The 17,518-nt window shown below is 37.1% G+C and overlaps 1 protein-coding gene across 1 annotated transcript in view; it reads left to right on the forward strand.

Annotated features, from left to right (window-relative positions):
- Positions 1–17,518, forward strand: part of wdr70 (WD repeat domain 70) — a 194,588-nt gene that overhangs the window by 101,293 nt on the left and 75,777 nt on the right. The window contains exon 11 of the mRNA XM_079803825.1: positions 17,368–17,467. Coding sequence (XP_079659951.1) covers positions 17,368–17,467 — 100 coding nt within the window. The remainder of the gene's footprint in view (positions 1–17,367; positions 17,468–17,518) is intronic.

The following is a 17,518-nucleotide window of genomic DNA, read 5'->3' on the forward strand; positions in this document are numbered from 1 at the left end:
AGGAATGTCAGCGTGTATTGCTTTCACATAATGCCAGTTCATATCACTTTATGTAAAGAAACTTATTTATGTTTTCATTTATAACTGTAACCTCAATTAAATTATATTATTTTGCATAATTGTGTATTATAGTTTGCATTATATTACATTAAAGTACTTTTAAAGAGTAAAATGCATTAAAACGCATAATACCGCACATGAAATTGATTATAAACAGGTTAATTGCAATATATCTTTCCATTTATTATTGTAACCTCAATTCAATTATATGGTTATATAATATAATATTTAGTATATTATATAATGATATAATATGTATAATTACCTATAACTGTACATAGTTGTATGTGTATATATAATATAATAATTCTGTTATAATTGTATGTTATATTACATATTATATTACTATTATTAAACTATTATTATATATCAACTGTTATTGTTAATATTATTCTTATTATTTATATTCTTTCCTCTTCATGGTTACACATTTTAAAAAGTATAATGCATTGAAATTGGTTGTTATTATTATAGTAATAATAATAATAATAAAAAAATATTTTACAAATTGTAATGCATTACATCTTTTCATTTATAATCATACCTCTATTAAATTATATGTTTATATAATATATATTATACTACAAATATTATTTATAATTACATAATTATATATATATATATATATACACAATAATAAGTAAAAAATTGTATATATATATTTTTTATCTATTATTATTTTTATTATTGTTAATATTATTACTATTATTATTATTATTAGAGTTCTTATTCACGGTTACACATTTGAAAGAGTATAATACATTAAAACATTTATATAATATAGCACATGAAATTAAACGTTTTATTTAACATAGATAATTTTAAATATTTTAATGCATTTAATCTTTTCATTTATAATATTAAATTATTTATATAAATATATAAATATATATATATATATATATTAATTACATACATTATATTAAATTATAGTACTTATCTATTTATGGTTTTACAGCGTTATAACACAATACAGTACATGGAATTGGTTGTAAAACATGCCCCCCCCCCCCAAAAAAAATCATAATTATAACCACCATTTCAATACTTGTATCGATTCACAGGTACACCATTAGATTATAATGCATTAAAACACATGAAATAAAACACCAAATTGGGTGTAGATCATGTATTTTGAATGCATTATTCTCTTTTAAAAGTCTAATTATGGGTGGGTGATATCTATAATGTTACAGTTGTTCACAAGAATATTCAAATGATTAAATATGCAATAAAATGCATTAGTTTTGACCGCATGATTCCTCAAGAAGTCTCATAGTCGTAGTGTTGCTTTGCTCTTTGATGCTCTTCCTCTGTTCATCTGTTAGTCTTCCTGTAGAACAAACACACCCTGAAATTCAACACACGGAAACATCCAATCAGCCGCTCCTCTCTTCCGGAGGTCACATGTCTGGAGCAGTGCATGGGTTTGGTTACTTCCTTGAGCTCGGCTGATAAAGTCAGCACAACTTTAACCTGGGATAGTTCAACCGCAGACACACTGATCCATATTTCTGCAGCTGCTACACTCGAGCAGCGGATCATCCTATTCTTTTAATCAGAGAAATAAATCACAGAAAAGCGATTAAAGCGACAAAGCCGCTCTGAAGCGAAGCACATATCCATCTCTCGTGATCGGATTGTTTTCCTCCAGCTGCTGGACGTGGGGTTTCATTTTCAGGTTCACATCTGGCGGAGTGTGTTCACACTTGTGACCGTAGCGGCTCATGTTGAGGTTTCCTAAATCAACTAAATCAAGCTTTACCTCATCATCATTATTAGCTTGTTTAATGTTCTCCATGTCAAAGGGTTTTAGTCCCGAATGCTGCAGATATCGCGGAGTCAGACTTTTAATCCGGCTTGTTCTTCACCGCCAACCAAACATCATTTTTGTTTACGCAAAATACATCACATTAATTCATTATTAACAGTGAGTTTTATTGCATGTCACTAGCAAGTCAGAGGCCATGGGTTTGAATGCATGAACCGTTAAAAAAACTTTATGCTGGGACAGGAAGGGGCCGTCCTCAGACTGTTCCCACAAAGTTGGGAGCATGAAATTGTCCAAAATGTCTTGGTGAAGCATTAAGAGTTCCTTTCACTGGAACTAACCCCTGTAAAACAACCCCACCCCATAATCCCCCCTCCACCAAACTTTACACTTGGCACAATGCAGTCAGGCAAGTCCCGTTCTCCTGGCATCCGCCAAACCCAGACTCGTCCATGGGATTGTCAGACAGAGAAGCGTGATTGGTCACTCAGAGAACACGTCTCCACTGCTCTAGAGTCCAGTGGCGGCACACTTTACCCCACTGCATCCCACACTTGGTGATATAAGGCTTGGATGAGCTGCTCGGCCATGGAAACCCATGAAGCTCTACACACTGTTCTTGAGCTCATCTGAAGGCCACAGAAGGTTGGAGGTCTATTGACTCTGCAGAAAGTTGCCGATTTCTGTGACCCTCAGCATGCGCTGACCCCGCTCTGTGATTTCACTTCGTTGCTGTTGTTCCCAATCGCTTCCACTTTGTTGTAACACCACTAACAGTTGAGCTTTAGTTATCTTATGTTTTTAAATATTTATATTTCAGTTTTAGTAATTTTAGTGCTTCAATTATTGAAAACCATTTTTGCTTTTTTTTGTATTTTAGTTAGCAATAACTGATTATATTAAGCTACTTCAACCTAAACTTATTTCATTTTGTTGCCAACTTTTTAGGTTCAAGTTCAATTAAACTAATATATTTTATTTTATTTTGATTATTGAAAACTATTGCTATAATCGAAGGTAAATTTTTTTAGTTTTTAAGTTTGAGTCATTTTAGTACTTACCATTATTTTAGTTTGTCTTTATTTACATTACGTTTCCTTCTAGCTTCATTCATTCCTTTATCAACACTTGAATGTGGGAAAGTTTCATAAAAAAGCAAAATTTTGAGCAAAAAACATGAGAAATATCATGTGTTTGTCAAAGTGTTCGTTCGGGTTATCAAACACAAATGGAGTCGATCAACACCCCAAAGCATCAGTCCTAGAGCTCGTCCTGGGGCGACATTATCCTGGACGCTTATCGCCAGCGTTTTTCGAGAAGTTTTTCGGCACGTCTTTGTGTTCAAACTCAAGCTATTTCCACTGGCGATGCGTCAAGTGAACGTGCACATTCAGTAGATGGTGCTCACGCTACACTAGGTGGAGCTGCGCCACTTTACGCTTCTGACACTCGCTTGTCACTCAGAAGAAGAAGAGAGACAGTATTTACGTTTTTACAGTATTACGCCAAAACCATTCACACACTTTTGCTAATTGGCAAGCAGCATTAGCAGCTCATCTTCTTCTTTGTCTACTTCCTCTTCGTCGTATCAGTGTGTGCTCGGCGAGACCGTTTTGTGCTTGAGCGCCACCAAGTGGTGTTTTACTGTAACTTCAGCAGCTCCAGACACGTGAACTAAAGCGCCAATCTCGTTGGTCGGACAGTTTTTAACACTCCGCGTCAAAAAAAAAAAAACATGACTCTTTTACGCCTGCCGTTTTGCGCGTTGGTGTGCACACTCACATTGGCGCCCTTTGTTTAGTCACGAGGTGTTAAACGTTGTGATAAACGCGTGCGAAAATCGTCCCGGTGTGAACAGGCCTTAATGCAGTTTTGATTTATATGTTGATTAATGTCGATGATTGCGTTATTTTACATCAGCAGTGCTTCTATCGCTTGTTTCTGCTTCTTCTTCTCGTGTGTTTTGATCAGGAGGTTCTGTGCTCTTTCAGAAGACGCCCCCTACCGTATAACAGCGAAAAACCCGGAAAATTCCATCAATGGCAGGGAAAGAGTTTTGTTTATTATTTTATAATGTTTCCTGAGGTGTACTTATATTGTTAGTATAGTTTTTACATCAAAAAATTTCATAATTTAGAAATAAAAAGCATTTTTCTATATGGATATTAGCCCTCTGGCTTGAATGCTCAGTTTGAAGGGGCGTGTCTACTGTGAGACTTCAGTGGAAACGCCCACTGTTGTGATTGACTGACATCTTTGCATTTGAAATGAGTATTAGATTATGTGGCGCAGAAAGGCAGAGAAAGACACCCAGAACTCGGTTTACACCTATCCACATTTCTAGCCACTTGGGGACCATATACAGGCTAGGGGAACTCATATTAATGTTAAAAAAACCTCACAAAATGATAATTTCATGCTATAGAGACAGAACGATACGCTTCATAATCTGAAGGCCACGCCCACCGGGGGGAAAACAATCCAACGCTCTCCATTGACTTTGCATTGTGTGAAGCGGCTCCTTGTCATTTCGGACTTATAACAAAAAACAGAACAATGTCTAAAAGCGGATATGTGACAAAGTGTACAGCAAACAAGCTAAACAAAACCCACAACCAAAAACCCAGACGTTTTTATAAGCTATTGACCCAAAAAACGAGCGTTTAAGGACAAAAAAGTGGACACAGGCCATTGAGACACGTTATATTACACTGAGAAGTGCACACACTAGAGGAGAACGTCATCAGAGACAGGAAATATCATATATAAAACTGACATTTGGAGATTTGACTTAACAGTGACAACATATTTACTGCACACACAGACAAACTGAGACACACTGAGTGTCAGGATCCCAAAATGTCCCCATTCTTCAGCTGAAGCGTCACGTTTTACTGCCTTTATCCACTTTTGTCTCCTTAAACTCTCGTTTTTTTGGGTCGACAGCTTATAAAAACTTATTTCTGTGTTTTTTAGCTTGTTTGCTGTACACTTTGTCACATATCAGCTTTTAGACATTGTTCTGTTTTTTTTGTTATAAGTCCGAAATGACAAGAATGCAGCTTCACGCAATGCAAAGTCAATGGAGAGCGTTGGATTGTTTTCCCCCCGGTGTGGGCGTGGCCTAAATACACTCTGTCTCTATGGGACCTTTTTAAATGTTTCAAACACATTTCAAAATATCAATAACTTTGACTAGTTGCATCAACCTGGTACCTTGAAAACAACTCGCATGCATTCCTGGAAGTTGCGTATTTGTCTATAAATGTGTTTTCTTTGATAAAGCGATGACATGTAGGTGAACTGAAGAAAGATGGCAGGTGGATCTGGCCTGCGGTTGCCCTCACATTTGGCTTCAGTTACACATTTTCTTACTAAGAGAGCGAGAGTCTCCGTCCTTCTGTGTCGGAGAGGATCCCATGCGTGAAATCTCCAGCGTGTGATGCTTATCATGCTGTCGTGATGACAGGCGATGGATGATGGACGGCTCTCCAAGCTCTCGCTGGTAATCAGCGCTGGAAACCCGAGCGGTGGGAGAACGGTATTCTGGGATGAAGGGGCCTGGATACGTCTTGTCAACAGTAATCACGTTTCTGCCAGGCCTTTCTCTTTGTGCCCTTCCAGCAAGCGTTACCTCATGTGTGTGTCTGGCGGGAGATGAGCCCCAGGACTCCTCCGAACAGGATCAGGGCTGTTTTGTGCTCCAAAGCCTGAAACCCGAGGAGGTGTCAGGTCAGATGTTTCATGCTCATGAGCGCGAATCTATATCCAATTGACCTATCGGTAAGCCCCTCCCCTCGAACGCAGATGAGCCAATGGCAGTTGAGTATTAGTTGCGCTGGGACCGGAACTCGGACATCTTTAGATTTCAGCGTCATAGAGAAACATTGGAAAATCCGAAGCTCTCGTCGGTTTGATGGTGTTTATGCTACAGAAATGCTCAAATGTGGTGCCTGAGGAACTGTAACACTGACTGCAGAGATCCTGAGAGGATTTTCTGTTTCTCAAACTCTCAATAAGTTACGATTAAAGTCCCTGCTAACATACAAACCGAAATAAAGAACTGTTCTCACGTCATGTGACACTGTAGGTCAAAAACACGAAGGTCTACATTTCAGTGCCTCTCCATATTAAACTGGTTATATGTAAATTAATGTAATTGTAGATATGTTTTAGGTCTACATTATCTCCTATTGTGATGGTATTATAGTCTCCGGCTAGTGAAAGGAGTTTATCGGAGTTGTTTTGCAGTTAAAAAGTTTGCCAGTTATTAACTGCACCCCCGAAAAGTCATAAGCTCAGTGTGTATTTGTGTTTACTGTGAGTTGTGTGAGTGTTTTTGTGTAATTTGCTGTGTGTGTTTATGGTAATGCAACGGAGAGAGAGAGTTTGTGAATGAGACGTTAATGCGCACTTCTTATGCTTTGTTTGTTCAGCTCTTACGATGATTTTTTTGGAGTGAAAAAGGACATAATAAACTTGATAAACCGTCAGTTAAGTTTGGCCATCATTCAGACGGGGTTTACGCTACATTCTGTGTCCAAACACATCTCAGGATAAGGTTTTCACACTGACAGCTGTCATTGTAAGATATAGCAACTCCGTTTGTTTGTGCGAGTTAGCAACAGTAACTAAGGGGGCGGGGCTTACCGATAGGTCAGTTGATTTGCACTAATTGTCGATGTGTTCTAGATGTCGGTTACACTAAGAGATTGAGATTTTAGAAACTTTAGTTCTGCGCTTCTCAACATCTTTAACTCGAAGGCTCCCAGAAAGGATAAAATATTTGGTAACACTTTTACTAAAAGCCCTTATTTAAGTGCATTAATTGTGTATGATCTTATGAATAATTGTAACCACAGTTATAACACGTTATAATCTATTAATTGAACACACCTTTAGAAAGTATAATGCATTCAAAAACACGACAAACAACCAGTTTTAGATGCATCTGCAAATATTATAATGCATTATAATGTACATTATGAATAACTTTATTATGCATTATGCATAAAGGCTTTTAAGCTTAAGTGTTTATGCTGTAATATTGACAAAGCTGCTTATTTTATTAACACAACTGAGAGAAGGTGTGCAATATTGATTATTTTAATACATAAGAAATCTATTTTATTTTATACATTTATTTTATTGATTTATATATATATGTATATGTATATATATATATATATGTATATATATATATATATATGTATATATATATATATATATATATATATATATATATATATATATATATATATATATATATATATATATATGTATATATATATATATATATATATATATATATATATATATATATATATATATATATATATATATATATATATATATATATATATATGTATATGTATATGTATATATATAATTTTATTTATATATATCATTTTTTATTCTTATTGTACTTTATTTATTTTTTTGATTTTTTCATTTAATTTAATTTAGTTTTTAATTTTACTTTGATTTATTATTTTATTTTAATTTAACTTTGATTTATTATTTTATTTTAATTTAATTTTGATTTATTTTATTTCAATTTTACTTTGATTTATTATTTTATTTCAATTTTACTTTGATTTATTATTTTATTTCAATTTTACTTTGATTTATTATTTTATTTTAATTTAACTTTGATTTATTATTTTATTTTCATTTAACTTTGATTTATTATTTTATTTTCGTTTAACTTTGATTTATTATTTTAATTTTAATTTAACTTTGATTTATTATTTTATTTTCGTTTTAATTTTACTTTGATTTATTATTTTATTTTAATTTTACTTTGATTTATTATTTTATTTTAATTTTACTTTGATTTATTATTTTATTTTAATTTTACTTTGATTTATTTTATTTTTATTTTATTTATTATTTTATTTTAATTTAAATTTTACTTTGATTTATTATTTTATTTTAATTTTACTTTGATTTATTATTTTATTTTAATTTTACTTTGATTTATTATTTTATTTAAATTTTACTTTGATTTATTATTTTATTTTAATTTTACTTTGATTTATTTTATTTTTATTTTATTTATTATTTTATTTTAATTTAAATTTTACTTTGATTTATTATTTTATTTTAATTTTACTTTGATTTATTATTTTATTTAAATTTTACTTTGATTTATTATTTTATTTTAATTTTACTTTGATTTATTTTATTTTAATTTTATTTTTATTTAAATTTTACTTTGATTTATTATTTAATTTTAATTTTACTTTGATTTATTATTTAATTTTTAATTTTACTTTGATTTGTTATTTAATGTTTATTTAATTCATTATTTTATTTTAATTGTATTTATTATTTTATTTAAATTTTACTTTAATTTATTATTTCATTTAAATTTTACTTTGATTTATTATTTGATTTGATTTTTATTTGATTTATTATTTGATTTCCCTCAGTCCCTTTGACGTTTGCTAAGGCTGCTGGTTGAGAAGCACTGCTTTACTGTAGTGTGTGTGTGTGTGTGTGTGTGTGTGTGTGTGTGTGTGTGTGTGTGTGTGTGTGTGTGTGTGTGTGTGTGTGTGTGTGTGTGTGTGTGTGTGTGTGTGTGTGTGTGTGTGTGTGTGTGTGTGTGTGTGTGTGTGTGTGTGTGTGTGTGTTAATAACATCCGTTGTGATTTCATGTCTTAAACACTTGACAGACGTTATGAGGAGCGGCGGGTCGTCCTTTCTCTTCTTCTTTCCTGGCCCGTTGTGACTGAATTAAGCTGAATGTTGTGTAATCAGCCGCTTCACCGGCCGCGACTCTGATAAAGACGCACAATTATGCAGAAGTTAATTGGTTTTGCGAGAGCGTTGCGGTGAGGACGGCGCGGGAACACGTGATCTGGCGTGTGTGAAGCCGTGTTATCTGCTCGTTCCAGCTCTTTGGTTTCCCCTGTGGATGTTCACACACACACACACACACACTTCAGCTTCCCTCTCGCTCTGAGGCTATTTCTGGAGCTGGTTCTGTCTCTCTTCTACACTGTCGATCTGTTGCTTTTGCCCCCTCGTGTCGCTCCTTCCTGTCCTCCGCTCGTGTTTTGGCACTTTTTGCGCCTCCGTCCATGAAGTGGCTTTGGTTTCCATCACTCTTCATTAGAGTTCATTGAGCGGAGCCGCTGTGAAAACCTCTCATGGTGGGTTTATTAGTGCAAGACAGTTTCCATAAAGACTCAACCCGTGGAGTTTTGGCTACAAAAAAAAGCCCTATTGAATGTTTCCACTGTTACCGACCAGGAAAAAGAGTTCACAAATTATGTAAGTCCATTATTAACTCACCATCATGTCATTCCAAACACTATTTTTCCACAAAAGACGTTTAAGGAATCATTCATTTCTGGAGCAGAATCTGCTGGATGAAGCACACTCTACTCTCTAAAAAGGGCTGGGTTAAAAACAACAGTTGGGTTGAAAATGGACTAACCCAGCAATTGGGTGATTGGGTTGTTTTAACAGCGATTGGGTTGTTTTAACACAGCGATTGGGTTGTTTTAACACAGCGTTTGGGTTGTTTTAACCCAGCGTTTGGGTTGTTTTAACACAGCGTTTGGGTTGTTTTAACACAGCGTTTGGGTTGTTTTAACCCAGCGTTTGGGTTGTTTTAACCCAGGGAATGGGTTGTTTTAACACAGCGATTGGGTTGTTTTAACCCAGGGAATGGGTTGTTTTAACCCAGCGTTTGGGTTGTTTTAACACAGCGATTGGGTTGTTTTAACACAGCGTTTGGGTTGTTTTAACCCAGCGTTTGGGTTGTTTTAACCCAGGGAATGGGTTGTTTTAACACAGCGATTGGGTTGTTTTAACCCTGGGAATGGGTTGTTTTAACCCAGCGGTTCGGTTGTTTTAGCCCAGCTGTTGGGTTGTTTTAGCCCAGCTGTTGGGTTGTTTTAGCCCAGCTGTTGGGTTGTTTTAGCCCAGCTGTTGGGTTGTTTTAGCCCAGCTGTTGGGTTGTTTTAACACCGCTGTTGGGTTGTTTTAACACAGCGTTTGGGTTGTTTTAACACAGCGTTTGGGTTGTTTTAACACAGCGTTTGGGTTGTTTTAACCCAGCGTTTGGGTTGTTTTAACCCAGGGAATGGGTTGTTTTAACACAGCGATTGGGTTGTTTTAACACAGCGTTTGGGTTGTTTTAACCCAGCGTTTGGGTTGTTTTAACCCAGGGAATGGGTTGTTTTAACACAGCGATTGGGTTGTTTTAACCCTGGGAATGGGTTGTTTTAACCCAGCGGTTGGGTTGTTTTAACACAGCGTTTGGGTTGTTTTAACCCAGCGTTTGGGTTGTTTTAACCCAGGGAATGGGTTGTTTTAACACAGCGATTGGGTTGTTTTAACCCAGGGAATGGGTTGTTTTAACACAGCGGTTGGGTTGTTTTATCCCAGAGAATGGGATGTTTTAACCCAGCGGTTCGGTTGTTTTATCCCAGCGGTTGGGTTGTTTTAACCCAGCTGTTGGGTTGTTTTAGCCCAGCTGTTGGGTTGTTTTAGCCCAGCTGTTGGGTTGTTTTAGCCCAGCTGTTGGGTTGTTTTAGCCCAGCTGTTGGGTTGTTTTAACACCGCTGTTGGGTTGTTTTAACACAGCTGTTGGATGTTTTAGCCCAGCGGTTGGGTTGATTTATCCCAGAGAATGGGATGTTTTAACCCAGCGGTTCGGTTGTTTTAACCCAGCTGTTGGGTTGTTTTAGCCCAGCTGTTGGGTTGTTTTAGCCCAGCTGTTGGGTTGTTTTAGCCCAGCTGTTGGGTTGTTTTAACACCGCTGTTGGGTTGTTTTAGCCCAGCTGTTGGGTTGTTTTAACCCAGCGGTTGGGTTGATTTAACACCGCTGTTGGATGTTTTAACCCAGCGGTTCGGTTGTTTTATCCCAGCGGTTGGGTTGTTTTAACCCAGCTGTTGGGTTGTTTTAGCCCAGCTGTTGGGTTGTTTTAGCCCAGCTGTTGGGTTGTTTTAGCCCAGCTGTTGGGTTGTTTTAGCCCAGCTGTTGGGTTGTTTTAACACCGCTGTTGGGTTGTTTTAACACAGCTGTTGGATGTTTTAGCCCAGCTGTTGGGTTGATTTGGATCACATATCAGTTTGGTCTCTTTTGAAAGATGACACTTGGCAGATTATTGCCTAAGTGAAAAAGTTATAAAATGTTTCCTTTATTGTTATGAAAATTATTTTTTTTATATGAAATATATATGCAGAATTTATGCTATTCTGATGAAGTGTAAAGAAGAAGAAAAATTCCGGTCAAAAATGAGCGCATTGGAAACGATTGGGCAATTTGCAGCCAAATATAATACAAGCGAGTTAAACTATAATTAGTGGTGATTGCGAAACCTCACTATTATCCTGCAATGTTTTTCTCCGTTTCTCATGAATGAAGTATTAAATCATGTCTGCTATGTTTTTTTTACGCGATCTGGCATAGAATTTTCATCCAGCGGCCGAGAAATCCCATAGACTTACAATTGGACAGAACTTTGTGACATCATATCTCCGCATCAGAATGTTATAGAGGCTCAGCCTAGCAATAAATGGTGAAATTTCAACTTCATAGCTACGCCCTAGCAACCAGTTAGAGCACCCTAGCAACCGTGTAACATCATGAATGAGCCATATTTCAGCACCAGAACACACTATAGACTTGGTTTGGCTCTCTTGCAGTCGCTTGCATCACGGTAGCGATTGCCTAGTGCCACGGCAAGCACCACTCATGTACATATCTGCTTATTATTTATTGTCTTAATAATTATAATCGCATGTGCTAGGTGTTTGAAATTACATAGATGACCACTGATCGACAAAAAAAGCATTTATGCATTTGGTAATTGCACTCGAAACTTTTGTTTTTGAGATATAGACATGTGACAACTTGCCCCGGTCTCCCTCCCTCTTCTCTTTTAAACACCACATCAACTCATTTAGCTTCACATCGTGGCCTGTGGGATTTAGATTTGTGCTAATGTTCACAGCTGTAGTTTAGCGGTGGATGTGTGATGGATTCTGATGGTTTGGAAGCCGTTCTTCAGCTCCAGGTTTGTGGACTTTGGCACTCGTGTCACGAAGCAAATTCTAACCAGACCAGGGATATTGGCGTAAACTAAAACCCCCCCAAAAAAATCATTACCTGAAATAAAATAAACATTAGCTAAAATAAAGTGATTTAGTTTCAGCAGCATTTCTCATTTGATGTACTGAAATAACACAAACTCGTAGAGTTATATGGACAGGCATTATATCAGTGATACTAAAACCTGACGATCTTCTCTTGTGTTAGAGTCTGAGAGCGCCTGAAGTTGTGAAATATTATATGAATGATCATCTGTTCAGTGATGTTCTGCTGGTCAGATTGCTCTGTTCTTCATGGATTGTGACATTGAGGTCACTCAAACGGTTATTGATCAGACTAATGGAGCTCAGAAACCTCTCGCTCAGGCTTTAGACACTGCAATGGCTTATGGGAGTTATGAGATAGAGGTAAAACTAAAGCCCTATTGGGACGGTTATTGTTTCTCGTGGGGTCATAAGGTATTGTCATCATTGACAGGGGCTAATCAGCGATTTTATATCCGTCTGAATCCAGAATGTCAGTGTTTTTCTTCCACCAAAAATGTAAAATGTAAAAATCCCCGGCTGAATGACCTCCTGTTTTTAGGCAAAAACCAATACTGTGTGGTGATTTAACTACCGTCTGAATTTTCAAGAATATATCGCATCAAAATTCACTGTTTATGTCCTTTTTGACCCTTACAGAGCACCGTACGGCTGCGCTTCGCTGTCATTTGGATGCATTTTAAAGATCTAGCCTAGACTTTTATTACTGAAATGCTGGAAAGTATTTACAAGAATAATTTTTAATTACCGCTCAAAAGAGAAAGAGAAGAAAAACACGTAAGATTTGAAATGGGCCGTTATTACGGCAGTAGTTAACGTTAAATACCTTAATTTAGCAGCATTATGTTCACCTCGTGTAAAGAAGAGGCTGTGTTCACTTATTTACGCTCATTTCCACATTTTTTAAAGCTACACTGTGTGATATTTTCCCCCATCTAGTGGTGAACTTGTATATGACCATCCAGTGAATATTAGTTTCTCTCCAATTCCGATTTCGTTTTAACTCCTACGGTGGCCGATTTAGTCCAAGATTAACATGGCTTCCAGTTCGGCCTCGTCCACATTCGACACATCGAGTGTTAAAACACCAAAGGCAAAGCTTGAATTTACGGGTATGTCCCTCTTTGGCTAATGTACTTTCAAGATGGAGGGGCAACATGGCGACCCGCATTCAAACCCCTCACCCGTATGTGTTTACAATGGCATATTATAAACTTACGAGAATACTTTATTACTTGAAAGAAGTAAATATACATTAATGAGCACATATATTTTTGAAAGAACTAAGTGTTTTTAGCTAATAATAAACTAAAAAAGTTACAGTGTAGCTTTAAAATGATATCCTATCTTCCTGTTTTTTAAACGGGAGATTTAAATAATTAATATTTTCCTATTATTCAATTAAATATGAATTTATTCTTATTATTCCAAGCTATTTTATTTACAGCACAATCATGTTATTGAGCATGTGATCAGGTTCTCATGTGCGTATGATCACAAAACGCACAAAAAAATCACATCCGAATGCACGAGTTTATCACTGAAGTGGCTGCACATTTATTTTTAAAGACGTCCACATGAGAAACAAATACTGTCTGAATACGGCTAAATACACCAAAATATATTTAACTCTTTCCCTGCCATTGATAGAATTTTCCAGCTATTTGCAATGTTGTACGGTAGGGGGCGCTGTTACACACCTCCTGAAAGAGTGAATCTCCTGATCAAAACACAGGAGAAGAAGCAGAAACAAGCGATAGAAGCACTGCTAACACACATGTAAAGTCAAGTCACCTTTATTTATATAGCGCTTTTAACCAGTTAATTTGTAACCTTATTTCACTGACAAAAACGAGACGCTAACTAAATAAAAAACAGCTTTGGATGACAAAAACTATAAACATTTTCGTCAACGAATAAAAACCAGAGGAAAATGTAAGTGAGGGTCGATTAGGGAAGAGATCCAGTCAGAACTGATGTCTTGTGTAACAGATGCGCTCACGGGCGGATCTAACGGCGGGAAAACACAGAGCTGTTGCTTATGCACGGTTTTAACATGAGCTGAGCGAGCGCACTAAACGCCTGTCAAACACGTGATTACTGGACTAAGTTAGTCGTCTTACTGCGCTAATACTGTACACACAAGGTTTACATAAACACAGTCGGTTATGTCTAAAGTGAAAGTAAAATCGGCGTCCGTCTTTATATCAGATGCACATAGATCTTATGTGGCGTTCACACCGGACGCGATTCGCGCGAAGGTGGACGCTTAAACATTTTGAGTTTACTCGCTTCAATCACGCGTGACATTCACTGCACAACAGATGTGAATTCGCGTCATGGGCGGAGCTTCTGCCAGCGGCTTATCTCATTGAGAAATGGCTGACATGGGCTGTGTTTACATGTCTTTTTTTTGTTAAAATCTACTGTTAATGTGTGACAAAACGTAGTTTTAAGACTTTTCAGTCGATAATGTAGTTGTTTAAAGCTCAAATCTGTGGTTTATTTATTTAAAGAGTGCCTATTTGAACATTTTATCTGCCATTTTCGGAGCTGTGAGCTCCAGCGGATCAGCGGCGCTCGTCAAAGCCGGCGAGGGCAGCCTTTCCTCGGCCAGTTCTTCTGCCGCTGGCTCTGATGTCTCTGTGGCGTCTCGAGCTACAATTCGTCTTGTAACGGCCGATCTTTGGTCTCATGGATCTATAATTTGTTCCCTGGCAAATCGTTTAGACTGAAGGCAAAAAGAAGTTTCATTACTTTATATTTTTAGGCTATAACTGTACGTTGCAGTTGTAACGTTAGCCTACTAGCACTGACTTTGAATATTTGACTGAATTGTTTGCTTTATTTCATGTATAGCTTATTATACCTTTTACTTATACCTTTGTATTATTGATCATACATAAACTTGCATTTAACAAAAAGAGACTGTGTTGTGTTTCATGTCATTTAATGTTATCACAGTGATCATCATATTGTCTGAACCAGATATTAATATACAGATTATCTCCTCATTGTTGTCACTACTAGAGCAAGCTCCTGATTGGCGGCGAAAAACGCTCAATTCGCGTCCTTCGCGCCGCCTCAATCGCGCAAATCGCGCCGCAGAATGCCATTGCGCGTCTCTGGATTGACTTAACATGTAAATCACTCGCGCGAATCGCGTCCTGTGTGAACGCACCGTTAAAGTGACAGCAGCTCAGCCAATAGTGAACACGCGGCCCTTAAAGGGACAGTTCACCTATAAAATAATGTCATTATTTACTCACTCTAATATTGTTTCAAACCTGTATTCATTTCTCGATGACAGAATTTTCATTTTTGAGTGAACTATCCCTTTAATGTTAATACAACAACAAAAGACAAAGAGAAAATCTCTCACTGCTCTTGCCTGAAAAACTAATACAGTAGCTTTAATAAGAATCAATGTATATTTTATAGTGAAGTCTGTGAAGTGTTTTGTTTTTACATTTATTAATTACTTGAATGCTGCTGTACAGCTCTGAGCTGGCAGTGTAAATCTTTATATATTTATTTTATATTATACAATACACTAGGAATGTGTACAAGTGTTTTTTTAAAGTAAAGTTTTAAGTTTAAGTACAGGTTTTCAATTCTTTTAAGTAAAATAAAGAAAGAGTATTGCAATAAAAAATAGTCTTTTTTTCTCCTTAAAGGGGCTATATGCGTTTTTCTGAAATTTAAACTCGCGACTGACACCTGTGGCCAAAAAACAGAACTGCTCTTATTTTCTGCTGGCTCTCGCAGCGGTGGTGACGTCACATCCGCAGACAGCGCGGGAAAAAACGACCCGACAGAAAATATGAAAAATAGGATACAGACTTATAGGTGCACCCACTGTGAGCGGACAAGGTGTCAGTATGCTCATCAGGAGATGTTTGAGTCCTAAATGGTCAAATAAAAAGGCTATTGTTTCGTTTATTTTGGGGAAAAAGTTGCATATAGCCCCTTTAAAGGTCCCCTTCTTCGTGTTTTTTTGAAGCTTTGATTGTGTTTACAGTGTGCAATATAACATGTGTTCATGTTTCGCGTGTAAAAAAACACAGTATTTTTCACACTATTTACTTATCTGTATACTGCTGTTCTCACCGTCCTAAAAACGGCTGGTGATTTCCTTGTTCTATAAAGTCCCTCCTTCAGAAACACGTAACGAGTTCTGATTGTGCCAGCGGTTCCTGTGCTGTGATTCGACCACAGCTTAGCGCACGTGAAAGCAGTTCCTGTGTTGTAATTTGACAGCAGCTTAGCGCACGTTGGAAAGGTCACGCCTCTTAACGGAGAGATGTATGCGTTCAATAATCTCTACAGCGTCCCTGGGAAAGCCCAACAAAGGTGATTTGACTCCTGGATGAAAATAACAGCGTCTCGATGACTTGGCGATAAACACACTCAACGCAACAGTTCCTTTTCTCCACGCGACCGTCCGCTTCTCCACGTGGGACAGCAACAAGACCGCGCCCCCTTTTTAGCGTTTCTTTGTGGGCGGAGGTTAGTCTGTTCTACTGCTCTACTGACGTAATTAAAGAAGGAAGTACCAGGATGTAGTTCAAGCCAGCCGTTCGCTGTAGGCTTTGAAAGGGAACTTCTGTTAAATAAAATATCTCGCTTGGCATTGAACTTTGAGCTTTATAATTTTACAGGTATTATTTATGCTCTAACAGCAACATTACACACTAACTAAAGTTTGAACAATGGAATCGCGAAGAAGGGGACCTTTAAGCTCTTGCTGTTCCCGTCGCTTAAGAATAGAATAGCAAAAAACTGATGTGACAAGCCATCAGAACCGAACCGAACCGAACCGAACCGAACCGAAAACCGTGGTTAAAAACCACTAACTGTATAAGACTAACTGTATTGTTGCATCCCTAATACATAAATATATATTTGTTTTTTTAGTGTAATTTAATTTCCATGTTTTTAATTGAAATAAAGCGTGTTAATAATTTCATTTTTATCAAATAAAAAAAATAAATTAAATGTTTTAGTTTGTTACCTCCAAATAAAATAAAGTGGCAAAACCCCACAAAAAGTGTTGAGCACCTGTGAGGTGTGTGTTCCCCCTCAGATCTGCGGTTCAGGGTGAGGACTTTTGAAGAGACTCTGCTCAGCTTAAAAAGCTTGTGGTTTATATATTCATTCTCAGCCCTTGTGTTGATGTTTAATATGAGAAAGCGGCTGGAGGATGGCAGTGTATCAAACGCAGGGCAGAACACTGTTCGGTCCAAGAATGAAGCGGTTACGAGTCGAGCTGGTTTTGCAGATGAGAACCGTATGTCCCGCAGACGTTGGGCTATGAAAGGTCTTTATGTGTGGAGAGCGGCTGTATTAATGGGCCGCGGGTCTCCTCCAGACGTGTTGAAAGCTCCTCCGTTCCTCTAATGTGCTTCTGTGTTGTGTTTCAGGTCCACACCAAGTTCCACTGCCGTCAGGCTCACACTCCTGGATCAGACCCGTCCTGCCTCACCTTCTCCTACGACGGAGTAACTCTAGCGTCACGAGGAGGTTAGACCACCGGCCGCTTTAACACAAGGACAAACTTTATTTGCCATATAT

Source organism: Gobio gobio (assembly GCF_949357685.1).
Source record: "Gobio gobio genome assembly, chromosome: 22".
Classification (NCBI taxonomy): domain Eukaryota; kingdom Metazoa; phylum Chordata; class Actinopteri; order Cypriniformes; family Gobionidae; genus Gobio; species Gobio gobio.